Source organism: Oncorhynchus nerka, linkage group LG22 (assembly GCF_034236695.1).
Source record: "Oncorhynchus nerka isolate Pitt River linkage group LG22, Oner_Uvic_2.0, whole genome shotgun sequence".
NCBI lineage: Eukaryota > Metazoa > Chordata > Actinopteri > Salmoniformes > Salmonidae > Oncorhynchus > Oncorhynchus nerka.
This window is the reverse complement of record NC_088417.1, coordinates 41,470,542-41,484,956: the sequence shown is the minus strand read 5'-3', so window position 1 is coordinate 41,484,956 and position 14,415 is coordinate 41,470,542. Positions and strand designations below refer to the sequence as shown.

Genomic DNA, 14,415 nt, shown 5'->3' with positions numbered 1-14,415 from the left:
CCTGATCACCGACAATGATGAGACGGCCTATAGGGAGGTGGTCAGAGACCTGGCCATGTGGTGCCAGGACAACAACCTCTCCCTCAATGTGATCAAGCCAAAGGAGTTGATTGTGTACTACAGGAAAAATACAGAATGGGAGAGTGCTCATCGACGGGGCTGTAGTAGAGCAGGTTGAGAGCTTCAAGTTCCTTGGTGTTCACATCAACAAACTATCATGGTCTAAGCACATTAAGACAGTCGTGAAGAGGGCAAAACAAAACCTATTCCCCCTCAGGAGACTGAAAAGATTTGGGGTCCTATGATCCTCAATAGGTTCTACGGCTGCACCATCAAGAGCACTGGTTGCATCACAGCCTGGTAGGGCAACTGCTCAGCCCCACAAGGCACTACAGAGGGTAGTGTGTATGGCCTAGTACATCACCGGGGCCAAAAGGAAAGCGCCAAAAAATTGTCAAAGACTCCAGCCACCCTAGTCATTGACTGTTCTCTCTTCTACCGCACAGCAAGCGGTACTGGAGCGCCAAGTCTAGGTCCAAGAGGCTTCTTAACAACTTCTACACCCAAGCCATAAGACTCCTGAACAGCTAATCGAAGGGTTACCCAGACCCCTCTTTTACGCTGCTGCTACTCTGTTTATTATCTATGCAGTCACTAACTCTACCTACATGTACATATTACTTCAACAAACTCAACTAACTAGTGCCCCCGCACATCAACTTTGTACCGGTACCCCCTGTATATAGCCTCACTATTGTTATTTTACTGCTGTTTAATTATTTTTTACTTTTCTTTTTTTTCTTTTTTACTTAACTTATTTTTTTCTTAAAACTTCGTAAAGCATTGTTGGTTAAGGGCTTGTAAGCATTTCACTGTAAGGCCTACACCGGTTGTATTTGGCGCATGTGACAAATACAATTTGATTACATTTGAAGACTTTCCATCACGATACAAGCATGATACAAACACCATAGATGTACAGTACTCCTTTTTGGGGACTAACATTGATCTTCGAACCACATCTGCATTTGATGGTGGAGGTGAGTGTGCAGGGGCCACAGCAGCCCTCGTGGCACAGCTTCTCACAGATGTGGATGGTCTCTGTAATGACATGGGGGAACAAGTCAACACATTTAAATCCCATAGAAAGATCATACCTGTGGACACACTGTCTCACCGTTGGATCCACAGGGCAGGGGCTTGTTGCAGGTCTTGCCACAGGAAGGGATGGGGTCAGAGCAGCTGCGGCGCTCAGGGTAGCCCAGCTCCAGGAGCTTGGCCAAGGCCGTCTGCCCACAGGGGCAATTCCTCACCAGTCTGGGGGAGCGTGGGCACGGCTGGCACAGCCCACGGTGGCACACCTGCTTGCATCGGTGGGCCTCACAGTCCAACATCCTGAGAGCGAGAAAATATTGTGAATCAGAAAATCTATCAATAATATACAAGGCATGATTGGAGCAAGGAAAAGGATGCTCCGCAAATCTGGCTAAGACATTACTGACTAATCTTCAGGCGGAAAGAGATCATATTCTCAAAGTAGCAAACTAAAAAGTTATTTTCTATCTGCTGGTTAGAACGTACTTGCCACATGCTTTCTGACAGGAGAAGTGTCCTGAGCCGTCAAAGCAGTCTTTATCCGTCCCACACAGCACCTCCCGATAGACAACACCACAGAAGCACACTGCAATAGCACGTCAGCAGGTCAAAGGTTAAGAAAAACAGGAGACTGCATCCGTGTAACGCATTACCACAGCTAAGAGATTGAGACCAGGACAAAGTCATTTTTTATATTATGTGGAACTTCTTGTAGTATCTCACCCTGCTGGACCTGTAGTTGGCACGGCTGGCACAGTCCGCTGTGGCACGCCTGGGTGCAGGGGTGTTCGGTACAGTTGAGGATCAAGTCACACTGCTTGTCACAGTGGATGGCAGTGGCCTGGCCACACCGCATTGGCTGACTGCAGAGAAAAGTACGGATGTATTTTACTGTGAGTGTTTGGGCTGAGGTGCCAGGTTTTTCCTATACCAATTGTTAAACCTTAGTAATAGTGACACAGAAATGACGAACATTTGGCAGCCTAAGCTAAGGTACAGTTGAAGGCTGAAGTTTACATACACTTAGGTTGGAGTCATTAAAACTCATTTTTCAACCACTCCAAAGTTCTTGTTAACAAACTGTAGTGTTTGCAAGTTGGTTAGGACATCTACTTTGTGCATGACAAGGCATTTTTCCAACAATTGTTTGCAGACAGATTATTTCACTTATAATTCACTGGATCACAATTCCAGTGAGTCAGAAGTTTACATACACTAAGTTGACTGTGCCTTTAAACAGCTTGGAAAATTCCAGAAAATTATGTCATGGCTATAGAAGCTTCCGACATCATTTGAGTCAATTAGAGGTGTACCTGTGGATGTATTTCAAAGCATACCTTCAAACTCAAGTGCCTCTTTGCTTGACAGTATGGGGAAATCAAAAGAAATCAGCCAAGACCTCAAAATAAATTTTAGACCTCCACAAGTCTGGTTCATCCTTGGGAGCAATTTCCAAACACCTGAAGGTACCACGTTTATCTGAACAAACAATAGTACGCAAGAATAAACACTATGGGACCACACAGCCATCTGACCTCTCAGGTAGGAGACGCGTTCTGTCTCCTAGAGATGAACGTGTTTGTGCGAAAAGTGCAAATCAATCCCAGAACAGCAAAGGACATTGTAAAGATGCTGGAGGAAACAGGTACAAAGGTATCTATATTCACAGTAAAACAAGTCCTATATCGACATAACCTGAAAGGCCGCTCAGCAAGGAAGAAGCCACTGCTCCAAAATCGCCATAAAAAAGCCAGACTACAGTTTGCAACTGCACATGGGAACAAAGATCGTACTTTTTGGAGAAATGTCCTCTGGTCTGATAAACAAAAATGGCCATAAAGACCATCGTTATGTTTGAAGGAACAAGGGGGATGCTTGCAAGTCGATGAACACCATCCCAACCGTGAAGCACGAGGGTGGCAGCATCATGTTGTGGGGGTGCTTTGCTGCAGGAGGGACTGGTGCACTTCACAAAATAGATGGCATCATGAGGGAGTAAAATTATGTGGATATATTGAAGCAACATCTCAAGACATCAGTCAGGAAGTTAAAGCTTGGTCACAAATGGGTCTTCCAACTGGACAATGACCCCAAGCATACTTCCAAAGTTGTGTAAAATGGCTTAAGGACAACAAAGTCTAGGTATTGGAGTGGCCATCACAAAGCCCTGACCTCAATCCTATAGAACATTTGTGGGCAGAACTGAAAAAGCATGTGCGAGCAAGGAGGCCTACAAACCTGCCTCAGTTACACCAGCTCTGTCAGGAGGAAGGGGCCAAAACTCACCCAACATATTGTGGGGAGGTTGTGGAAGGCTATCTGAAGCATTTGACCCAAGTTAAACAATTTAAAGGCAACGCTACCAAATACTAATGGAGTTTTTGTGAACTTCTGACCCACTGGGAATATGATGAAAGAAATAAAAGCTTAAATAAATCATTCTCTATTATTCTGACATTTCACATTATTAAAACAAAGTGACTGACATAAATAAGACAGGGAATTTTTTACATGGATTAAATGTGAGGAATTGTGAAAAACTGAGTTTAAATGTATTTTGCTAAGGTGTATGTAAACTTCCGACTTCAAATGTATGTCAATAAACAGTGGGTAAGTTATTACGATGTAGACATTTGTCCAAGTCCCAAAAGGTACCCTATTCCCTATATAGTGCACTACTTTTGACCAGATCCCTATGGGCCCATTTTGGGACGCAAACATGAGGTCAAGAGGATATACAGTACCTGGTTCTTCCACAGATGCAGGCTTTGGTGACAAAGGCAGGACACTGTGGACAAGGTCCGGGGTGACACAAGCTGCAGAGAGAACCACAGAGGCGACACAATCAAGACAACCACTTTATGTTGTTGAACCACAGATTGTTATGTGGTGGTGGGATGAGGTTCGTTATGTATGGGTTGGGTTGTGTCTCACATGTTACAGGGGTGCTTGCAGTCTGCTCCGCTCCTCTTCTTCCCACACATATCTCCACAGCTGTGTGGGATCTCGCTACGCTGGAACTCCGGGTTGGTCACTTTGCCTGTCAATCACACCAGAATAAGGAAACAGTACAGAGAAAGAACTCTGGACAAGGAAATTGATTTCTACTACTTATTTTATCAGTTCAGTGTCATTAAGATGATTATTCATTTTGTACCATGGCATTGTTGAATACTCTTGATTGTCTTGAAGGGCATTCTAGAGCTGTGGTTCTCAACTGGTTTTGCCTTGGGACCCAAATTGAACCACGTTGTCTCAGTCATGAACCAATATTCGCATTGTGAAAAATAATCAATATACAATCTGGAAAACTATTTTTAATGCTGTATTGAAACTAAATGTAGCAATTATAAAACAAGGGACCAACATGCCCACCTCTAATTGTCAATAAATACATTTTGCCCATACTCTTGATGAAGAATGTTAACTCACTGGTATGAGACCACTAAATCAACCAAAATAGAACTACTAATAGCTCTATTGAAAATAGATTTCTTTCTGGGATTAAATTATATTTAAAAAATGTAAGTTCATGATCTTTTCTACACACTTTCTACCTGGTTTAAATTGTTTAAGTTCAGACCTGAGTATTTGTTAATACATTTGTTTATATTTATTATTACTTTTACTCAGACACCTGTGACCCATTCAAAAACTCACTTGGGACGCAACCCACAAGTTCAGAATCGCTGTTCTAGAGCGTGCATTATTTCCTTGTAATGCATGGTAGAATTCAATGGCTATGAAGTGCATTCTTACATGTTCTATGTTTGAGCAGCTTTTGAAAGCAAAAGTTGAATTGAAAACATTCATTGTTGAATTCGATTTTTATAATATCAAGCTAGGATTGATGGTTTGGTTAGCTAAACTAGCAAGTCTGTTTGGTTACCAAAGCAACTATTGTAGCTATCTAGTACACTTGCAAGCTACTTCAGTGGATGTTGAACACATTTCTAATATGTTAAATCATAGCCTGGGATAACATGTAAATGGTCTCTGGAAAATAATGCAGCGCCATGGAAGGTGCAACTCCACGCATTAGCCATTGTATTATACCGTGAATTACACAACGGGTGGATCTAATCCTGAATGCTGATTAGTTAAAGACCTCATTCCAGCCAGTGTCTATTCCACAAATTACCACCGGCTAAATCTATGACGTTAAAATTACTATTTAATCTGTTCCATCTGACTGCGCAATCCACGGTCTCATCAGCCCAACCAGGCAATTTATAAACTTGATCCCCACTATAGAAATGTATGTAGACATTCTTACATTTCTTTTAGACTAACATTTAGTTTAACAGCGGAGATTTGTCGAAACCTTGCGGTCGGTCTCTACGACATTTGAATCATTGTTTCAACATTCAAATTCAATCCCCAGTTGTTCCATAGTAATGAACACATCAGGAGTTGGGATGAAACAAGCAGAAAGCATTTCTCAGCCAGTCAAAATCATGAATCAGCTGGCATCATTTATGGATATATACAAAGAAATGTCCATTGAAAAAAGGTAAAACAAAGTGCATCCATTTTGCAGCCTTTCCAGCTTCAGTTTGAAGTGATTGTGTTAGCGGTGTTGTTGGCTATTGAACAGCTCCTTTGAACAACAGTGTCCTGACGGGAGAGCGAAATTGCACCTCATAAGCTCATTGTTATGGATGTATCAAAATAAATGTCTCTGGAAAACAGCGTGAGCAAATGCAGCTACTTTGCTGTTATTCTGGCTGCACTTTTTGACGTGACTAAGTTAGCTACAGTTGGCTGGCTAGCAAGCTAGCAAGGGATAAGAACATTGCCAGTCAGTATGGCAATGGAACATTTAGAACAAACGTTACAGAACAAAAAGTCTGCACGACTGGGTTACGTCTCTAGCAACCGAACTGATAGAACGAACAACCAGTTGGCTTGGGTTGCAACTAGGGCTGTGGAGGTCCCAAATTGTCCGCCGGTGAATGTCAAGCAAATAACTGGTCGGTCTCACGGTAATTTACCATTAACATAAACACATTTAGTATCTCCTGGCTTCCACACATTTTAAAAAGTAATAAATCCATGTAATATAGCCTAGGTCCTGATGTGCCAAATGGCTGTGGGAAACACTTTCATTTAGCAGATAAGATTGGTTTACAATTCTGTGGCATTATTTTATAGTATGAATAATACAATTGAACAAAGCAAAATAAAATGTACATTTTCTCCAAAGGATTTGAGGGAGTGCGCACATGCATCTATTCTGTGTTGAGATGTTAACAAAGAAATAGGTACTCCCATATGCTTAATTTAGAGTTATTAACTGTAGTTCTACAAACGTACAAAAGTTGTTCTAAGCTCTGCTTAGTTTTTTGCTCAGGCTGTACACACTCCAATTGTCCCTCATTCACAATTTGACAAGCACTTGATAATGCCTTGAATTTCTCGGCGGTATCCCCTTTGTGGCCGTAATCGGGGACACAACTGGGCGCTGACGAAAACAAGATGAATAGGCCTAACAAACAGCAAAAGCACTAGCCTATGTCAATCTACTATCCCCCATAGTACAAAATTATTATTATATTCTGTGCCAGAAATAAATATTCCAAACAGTCTGGGACAGTTGATGATGCGATAGATTCCAAATTAATACAACCACTAGCATGGAAGAAAACGTTTTTAGGCAATGTGGCTGACGCAACGGATCAGAATGTTTAGCTTAACATGTTGATAGCCTAATAGTTTATTTCTTCACATTATAAGCACAGTAATGCGCACATGGTAGTAGGCTATAAGCGCAAATGTTCCATTAGTGGAAAACACCATTGCCAAAAGTGACCGCAAATGCAATTATACATGTAATGCTTTTATTAGAAAGGTGAATGTTTATGGTGAAAATTACCATCCCCAAACTTGAAACTCATACGCTGATTATACAGTGGCCAAAAAAGTATGTGAACCCTTTGGAATTTCTGCATAAATTTGTCATAGATGAAGATCAGATTTTAAGTCACAACAATAGACAGTGTGCTTCAACTAATAACAATTATTGTACTTTTCTTGTATATATTGAATACACAATTTAAAACATTCACAGTGTAGGTTGGAAAAAGTATGTGAAGCCCTAGGCTAATGACTTCTCCAAAAGCTAAATGGAGTCAAGAGTCAGCTAACCTGGAGTCCAATCAATGAGACGAGATTGGAGATTTTGGTTAGAGCTTCCATGCCAAATTTTTTATATTTAAAAAAAACACTAAATTTGAGTTTGCGATTCACAAGAAGCATTGCCTGATGTGAACCATGCCTCGAACAAAAGACATCTCAGAAGACCTAAGATGAATAATTGTTGTCTTGCATAAAGCTGGACAGGGTTATAAAAGTATCTCTAAAAGCCTTGATGTTCATCAGTCCATGGTAAGACAAATGGTCTATACATGGAGAAAGTTCACCACTGTTGCTACTCTCCCTAGGAGTGGCTGCAAGAGCACAGAGCAGAATGCTCGAAGAGGTTAAGAAGAATCCTAGAGTATCAGATAAAGACTTACGGAAATCTCTGGAACATGCCAACATCTCTGTTGACGAGTCTACAATATGTAAAACACTGAACGAGAATCTTGTTCATGGTAGGACACCACGGATGAAGCCACTGCTGTCCCCCAAAAAACATTACTGCACATCTGAAGTTCACAAAAGTGCACCTGACTGTTCCACAGTGCTACTGGCAAAATACTCTGGACAGATGAAACTAAAGTACAGTTGTTTGGAAGGAACACACAAAACTATGTGATAGTTGTGATACAAACCTTATTAAAACATATAGGGCTATGGGCTAGGCAACACGAGGCGTCCGAAAAGTTGATTTAATAATGTGACATTTGTTTCGATTTAGAATGGACCATTATCATACACCTTATCGAAACAGGGGCAGCGGGAAAAAAACATGTCATCTATGCACTTACAGTTGAAGTCAGAAGTTTAAATACACTTAGGTTGGAGTCATTAAAACTCGTTTTTCAACCACTCCACAAATTTCTTGTCAACTAACTATAGTTTTGGCAAGTCGGGTAGTATTTTTTCCAAGAATTGTTTAGACAGATTATTTCACTGTATCACAATTCCAGTGGGTCAGAAGTTTACATACACTAAATTCACTGTGCCTTTAAACTGCTTGGGGGAAGAAAAAAAATGTCATGGCTTGAGAAGCTTCTGATAGGCTAATTGACATCATTTGAGTCAATTGGAGGTGTACCTGTAGATTTATTTCAAGGCCTACCTTCAAACTCAGTGCCTCAGGGCTTGACATCATGGGAAAAGCTAAATAAAACAGCCAAGACCGCCACAAGTCTGGTTCATCATTGGGAGCAATTTCCAAACTCCTGAACGTACCACGTTCATCTGTACAAACTTTAGTACGCAAGTATAAACACCATGGGACCATGCAGCCGTTTTACCGCTCAGGAAGGAGATGCGTTCGGTCCCCTACAGATGAACGTACTTGGGTATGAAAAGTGCAAATCAATCCCAGAACCGCAAAGGACCCTGTGAAGATGCTGGAGGAAACAGGTACAAAAGTATCTATATCGACATAACCTGAAAGGCCGCTCAGCAAGGAAGAAGCCACTGCTCTAAAACCTCCATAAAAAAGCCAGATTACAGTTTGCAACTGCACATGGGGACAAAGAAATGACTTTTTGGAGAAATGTCTGATGAAACAAAAATAGAACTGTTTGGCCATAATGACCATCGTTATGTTTGGAGGAAAAAGAGGGAGGCTTGCAAGCCGAAGAACTCCATCCCAAACGTGAAGCACGGGGGCGGCAGCAACATGTTGTAGGGGTGCTTTGCTGCAGGAGGGACTGGTGCACTTCACAAAATAGATGGCATCATGAAAAGGAAAATTATGTGGATATATTGATGCAACATCAAGACATCAGTCAGGAAGTTAAAGCTTGGTCGCAAATGGGTCTTCCAAATGGACAATGACCCAAGCATACTTCCAAAGTTGTTGCAAAATGGCTTAAGGACAACAAAGTCAAGTTATTGGAGTGGCCATCACAAAGCCCTGACCTCAATCCCATAGAAAATGTGTGGGCAGAACTGAAAAAGCGTGTGCAAGCAAGGAGGCCTACAAACCTTACTCAGTTACACCAGCTCTGTCAGGAGAAATAGGCCAAAATTCACCCAACTTAATGTGGGAAGCCTGTGGAAGGCTACCTGAAAAGTTTGACCCAAGTTTAACAATTTAAAGGCAACGCTACCAAATACTAATTGAGCGCATGTAAACTTCTGACCCACTGGGAATGGGAATGTTCCCCTGACGCAGAAGACATGGATGTCGATTAAGGCAGCCCCCCGCACCTCTCTGATTCAGAGGGGTTGGGTTAAATGCGGAAGACATGGATGTCGATTAAGGCAGCCCCCCGCACCTCTCTGATTCAGAGGGGTTGGGTTAAATGCGGAAGACATGGATGTCGATTAAGGCAGCCCCCGTGCGCACCTCTCTGATTCAGAGGGGTTGGGTTAAATGCGGAAGACATGGATGTCGATTAAGGCAGCCCCACGCACCTCTCTGATTCAGAGGGGTTGGGTTAAATGCAGAAGACATTTCAGTTGAAGGCAGTCAGTTGCACAACTGACTAGGTATCCCCCTTTCCCCCATGGTTTATTTTCATGCCAGACAGGTAGCCTATAGTCAGTCCTGTTGTAAACATAAGCAATGTGCTTAATATTAGGAAAGTTGAGAAATAAATCTAGTAAGCCTAGCCTATAGAAAGCTGATGGGATCCTCTTTTTATTAGCGCCCATCACTCTTGTTTTCCCCCACAATTGCATAGCCTATAGAAATGTTGCGCAACATGAGATCATGGGCTCTCATGAAGTGTTTGATTAGAATTTTGGTTTCCTTTGCATTGATGTCAGATTGATTAGAGTGGACAATACAGTGCTGAGCACCAGGCAGTTAGCATGCTTAGTAGGCTACTAATGACCATCAGCAGCATTTATTATGATTTTTTTAACCTTTATTTAAGGCAAGTCAGTTAAGAACAAATTCTTATTTTCAATGACGGCCTAGGAACAGTGGGTTAACTGCCTGTTCAGGGGCAGATTTGTACCTTGTCAGCTCGGGGGTTTGAAATTGCAATCTTCCGGTTACTAGTCCAACGCTCTAACCACTAGGCTACCCTGCCGGCCCAGGATAAGAGCTACCCAGCATAAGAGCTTGGAGAAGCCTAACTACTCTGACTAATCGGTCACGTGGAGGCAGTCATACGGTCATTGCAACAGCCCTAGTTGCAACCCTAGATTTGTGTTGGGACTATAGCTTGTGAAAGGATGGAAAAAGTATGAATAATATATCAAAATAACATTTAATGAAAATATGTCAATCATTATTTGAATATGTTGGTAACCCGTTGTATAAAAGTGATAACGCCCTCAAAGCCAGAGTTTGGAGGATATATTAGCATGGTTTGCCGGGCCTCGACAATCTCGGGCCTTATCACTTAAATAATGCATGCTCCAGAATCCCCTTCAAGCCAATGCGAAGCAAGTCATTCATTATTTTCCATAGAACGCATAACCCCTTGTTGATTATCCCTTACATAATGCGCAAAGCATCTCAACGAGCGAGGAAGACTAGGGATGCACTACTGTCTGGGAATAATGGCTATTAGCTAATCACTTACCACAGAAGCACTTGTAGGTGTTTGGGGGTTGGAAGACAACATTCTGACAAGCTGGACACCTCCACCCGTCATTTGTTTCTAAAAATTAGAACAAAAGCTTGAATATCACATATTGCATCCTTCACAGATCTCTTTAAGAATGATGGTTGTCCACAAAATGTGCACTACATCTTAAATAAAGTTACATCTTATAAAGTTACAATATATTGTGACATTGTTAGTACAGAAGTAACAGCGCACATTAGCTGCAATTAAGATAATAGAAGGCCACTGCAATTAGGATAAGGTCACTGGGGCTGCATTTTTGCTACATTGGATATTGTAGCCTCATCTGTCGTGCAGAATTTGCACTCCTGTATTGTCTGGGTGGAGCAGCAATGTGCTATCTATGGAGGACTATTGTGTTAAAAGTCATGAATAGATGCACAGCTGAATGAGTGACTGCTGGGCAGTGCTTAATTCACACGTGTCTGCCTGTTGGTCTGTCTGTGTTCGGCCTACCGTCTGCCTGTGAGGCTGGGGAGCGGGCCCACTTCTTGATGCAGTTGAGATGGAAGACATGGAAGCAGCTGAGACAGCTCCAGACAGGTGCCATCACCCTGATCACCTCACAGCACACCATGCACTCATACTTCTCCTCGGACAGCTGCTCAATCAGGCAACCTGGACAGAGATGGAGAGTCACCAGAGACTCCAAAACATAACCAGCACCAGTCCAGGAGGGTCAGAGCCAGAGTGGACTATAACTGGAGTGGTCTTAATAAAGATGGTTCAATCCCAAATGGCATCCTATTCCCAATATAGTGCACTGCTTTTGATCATGGCTCATAGGGCTTTGGTTAAAAGTAGTGCACTATGTAGAGAAAAGGGTGCCATTTGGAACATACATTCAACATGATAACTACTCTGAGCAAACTCATTCACAAATGACCGATCTAATAAAAAATGTTTTCAGATATTTTTTAGCTTAGTGTTTTCATTTGTTTTTTTTTTCTGTGAAACTGCCCTCTCACCGGTCTGTGTCTCCTTGCTCTTGTTGGGCATGTTGTCCCCCCTCTTCTGCCCAGGTCTGTAGTCATATTTGGGTGTTCTCCTCTGGCCTCTGTCCTGCAGGGGGGTGCATTTCCCCTGACCCCTCCAGTTGGGCTCTTTGTCAGTGCTGGGGCCCAGTTTGTCATGATGGGCAGGGAGGATGTCTCTGCCGCTGGCTCCCCTTTCAGGCTCCTTCCTCTCCTGGGGATATTCTTTGATCGGCCCCTGGCTTCGCTTTGGCTCTTGGAATTTCTTTCGAGGGTCAACATGGGGATTCCTGTCCTCGGTCCTACCGCCTTTACGGTTTCTGGTTCCAATTTCTAATGATCGGGTTTCTTCTCTGGGCTCAACCGGATCCCAGCCTCCTCCCCCTCCTCCTGTAGCATGGTTTTCCTGGTTCTCCTGCTTGTCCAGAGAGTGAGGAGGTCCTTTAGAGCTCCTCTCTCCTCTCCGTGGCTCCTGGCTGAACCGCCGGGGCTTTTTAGGCCGGGTGTCCTGGTGGTCTTCGTGGGCAGGCCCCACCTCTCCCCCCCGGCCCCCAGGGTCTCGACGCCAGCTAGGCCCGTCAATGGGGGGTCCCCTCTCCATGTGGAGTGTTCCAGGCCTGTAGCCTCCACCAACAAGTCCATGGTGGCCCCCAGGTAAGCCAAGGGGCCCAGTGCCAATTTCAACCCCAGGCCTATTCCACCTCGGATTCCGGCCCCTTGAGCCCCGGCCACCTCCCCCACAACTTCCATTACCCCCTCTTCCTCGACCCCTCTGTACATCCTCTCTATGGTGGGGAGGAGGATGGAAGTTTACTAGGACATTGTCATGAGATGATTTGACCCCATGGTGAAAATGGTCTTGCTGCTGCTGCGGCAGTGGGACATAATTATTAGGACTACTCCAGGTACGGTTGTGGTCCACTCTGGCTCGACCCCTCCTGGACTGGTGTTGGTTTTGTTTCTGTCGTGATGAAGACCCATCTGGATTCAAATCCAGAGAGTCTATATATGAAAAGACATAACCTACGTGTTACTGAGTGGCTTAACATGAGTAGCAACCACGGCGGTAACAAACTTAACAGGCTGCAAGTACATCCTTGACACGGGACTCCAAAGACAAGGCGTTTATGTTGACATCTTCGTTCGCCTAGTCTTTGGAGTCGTGTCAAGGATCTGAGTATGACAGATCTCTTCTGGACTTTGATACTAGAGCACGTCATCTAGTTAGTTAGACTTTGTCAACCATCATCATATAAGTAGGCAACAACGTTCACTATTTGTTAGAGGTTCTCACTGGCTTTCCTTAGACAAGCAAGGGCATAGCCATTGCTAAAAGTCCGCATGAGTCCACCAGTACCTAGCCTAGGCTGTGTCGCTAACTAGCTAGCCAGCCAGCTTCTCGAACTAAAGTTAAATGAACACGCGTCTAACAGTGTGGCCACACTGACAACCAAAGACTAGCGAAGTAGTCACTGAGTGAGAGAATTTGTCTCAGTCCGCTAGCTTGCTAACGTTAACTAGTTAACGTAACGTTAGTTAAGCTAATGCAGAGTGCAATTTCACAACTGCGCTCAACACAAACCCTGTAATTTGACTTTGATATGATTTAGCTAAATAGCATGCGAGCTAACTAAAGGGTTAACGTTAGCTTTTCTCTTTAAAACTAAAAGGAGCAAGCTAACTAGCCATCAAGCCAAGTTAGCTGCTAGCTAGCCAAACGTTACTTCTTACCTGTGACTGAGCACTCAGCCATTCAACCCCAGCTGATGCAAGTTAGTTGGCAGTGGCTCACGTTCTTCTCCCACGCAAAGGTTTTTACTGTTGTTGGGGGATTAAATGCCACTGTTTGCATTTATTTTTCCCACAATGAAACATAATAAAACGTCTCCTCTTCTTACATAATTGATATCTCTTGTCTTGTGGTTGGCACGAGCCCCGACGATTCTTTCAGATTCTGCAAAGGGGTTTGAAGTTATGTCACCCAACTTTATTGAGACTCACAGGCAGGACTGGACATCCATCTGCTTGGAATAACCAGCAGGGGGACCCTAGGTTATCGTGCACCATGATCCACAGTGTCACCAGTTACCATTGGGTGATACTTTTTCCTGGAGAGAATCGAAAGGAATGGAATGAAATAGAACTGATCTGAATAGAATAGAACTGAATGGAATAAAAAAGAATAGAACTGAATAGAATAATATATTGTCCCGCATGGAGAAAATTCTTCCCACAGTCTTGTGCAGACAAATATTCCCACCCTTAGGTCTACACACCCATCATATTGACTTGTTAATTGTTTACTCCATGTGTAACTCTGTGTTGTCTGTTCACACTGCTATGCTTTATCTTGGCCAGGTCGCAGTTGCAAATGAAAACTTGTTCTCAACTAGCCTACCTGGTTAAATAAAGGTGAAATAAAAAATAAAAATAAAAACATACATAGTGTCTCAGTGAGAAAGCCAGCCAGACAGACAGACAGCGCAATAGACTGGTACCTATGGCCTAAGGACAGTCTCTCTTAGCAGTAGTGTAATTGGATCAAGGTCATCAGAGGCTTCTATAAAGGATTTGTGGACTTGGGTCACTAGGCTGTTGAATTAAAAAATATTTCAGAGATAATGCAACTCTGCAAATGGTTA

At 43.1% G+C, this 14,415-nt stretch overlaps 1 protein-coding gene across 3 annotated transcripts in view; it reads right to left on the bottom strand.

The window, feature by feature from the left end:
• The window catches only part of LOC115105182 (transcriptional repressor NF-X1-like), a 29,054-nt gene extending 15,302 nt beyond the window's left edge, over positions 1 to 13,752 (bottom strand). The window contains exons 1-10 of one of the 3 annotated variants that reach the window (XR_003859837.2): positions 13,505 to 13,752; positions 11,768 to 12,775; positions 11,256 to 11,417; positions 10,755 to 10,832; positions 4,030 to 4,135; positions 3,840 to 3,911; positions 1,819 to 1,958; positions 1,582 to 1,681; positions 1,178 to 1,395; positions 1,004 to 1,101 (exon numbers count right to left, since the gene is read on the bottom strand). Coding sequence is in view for 2 of the 3 variants with exons in the window: in XM_029626880.2 (XP_029482740.1) it covers positions 1,004 to 1,101; positions 1,178 to 1,395; positions 1,582 to 1,681; positions 1,819 to 1,958; positions 3,840 to 3,911; positions 4,030 to 4,135; positions 10,755 to 10,832; positions 11,256 to 11,417; positions 11,768 to 12,775; positions 13,505 to 13,526 (2,004 nt within the window). In the remaining variant the exon portion in view is untranslated. The remainder of the gene's footprint in view (positions 1 to 1,003; positions 1,102 to 1,177; positions 1,396 to 1,581; positions 1,682 to 1,818; positions 1,959 to 3,839; positions 3,912 to 4,029; positions 4,136 to 10,754; positions 10,833 to 11,255; positions 11,418 to 11,767; positions 12,776 to 13,504) is intronic. The other 2 variants (XM_029626880.2, XM_065007157.1) reach the window with 2 other exon arrangements.
• Between the last annotated feature and the right edge of the window lie 663 nt (positions 13,753 to 14,415).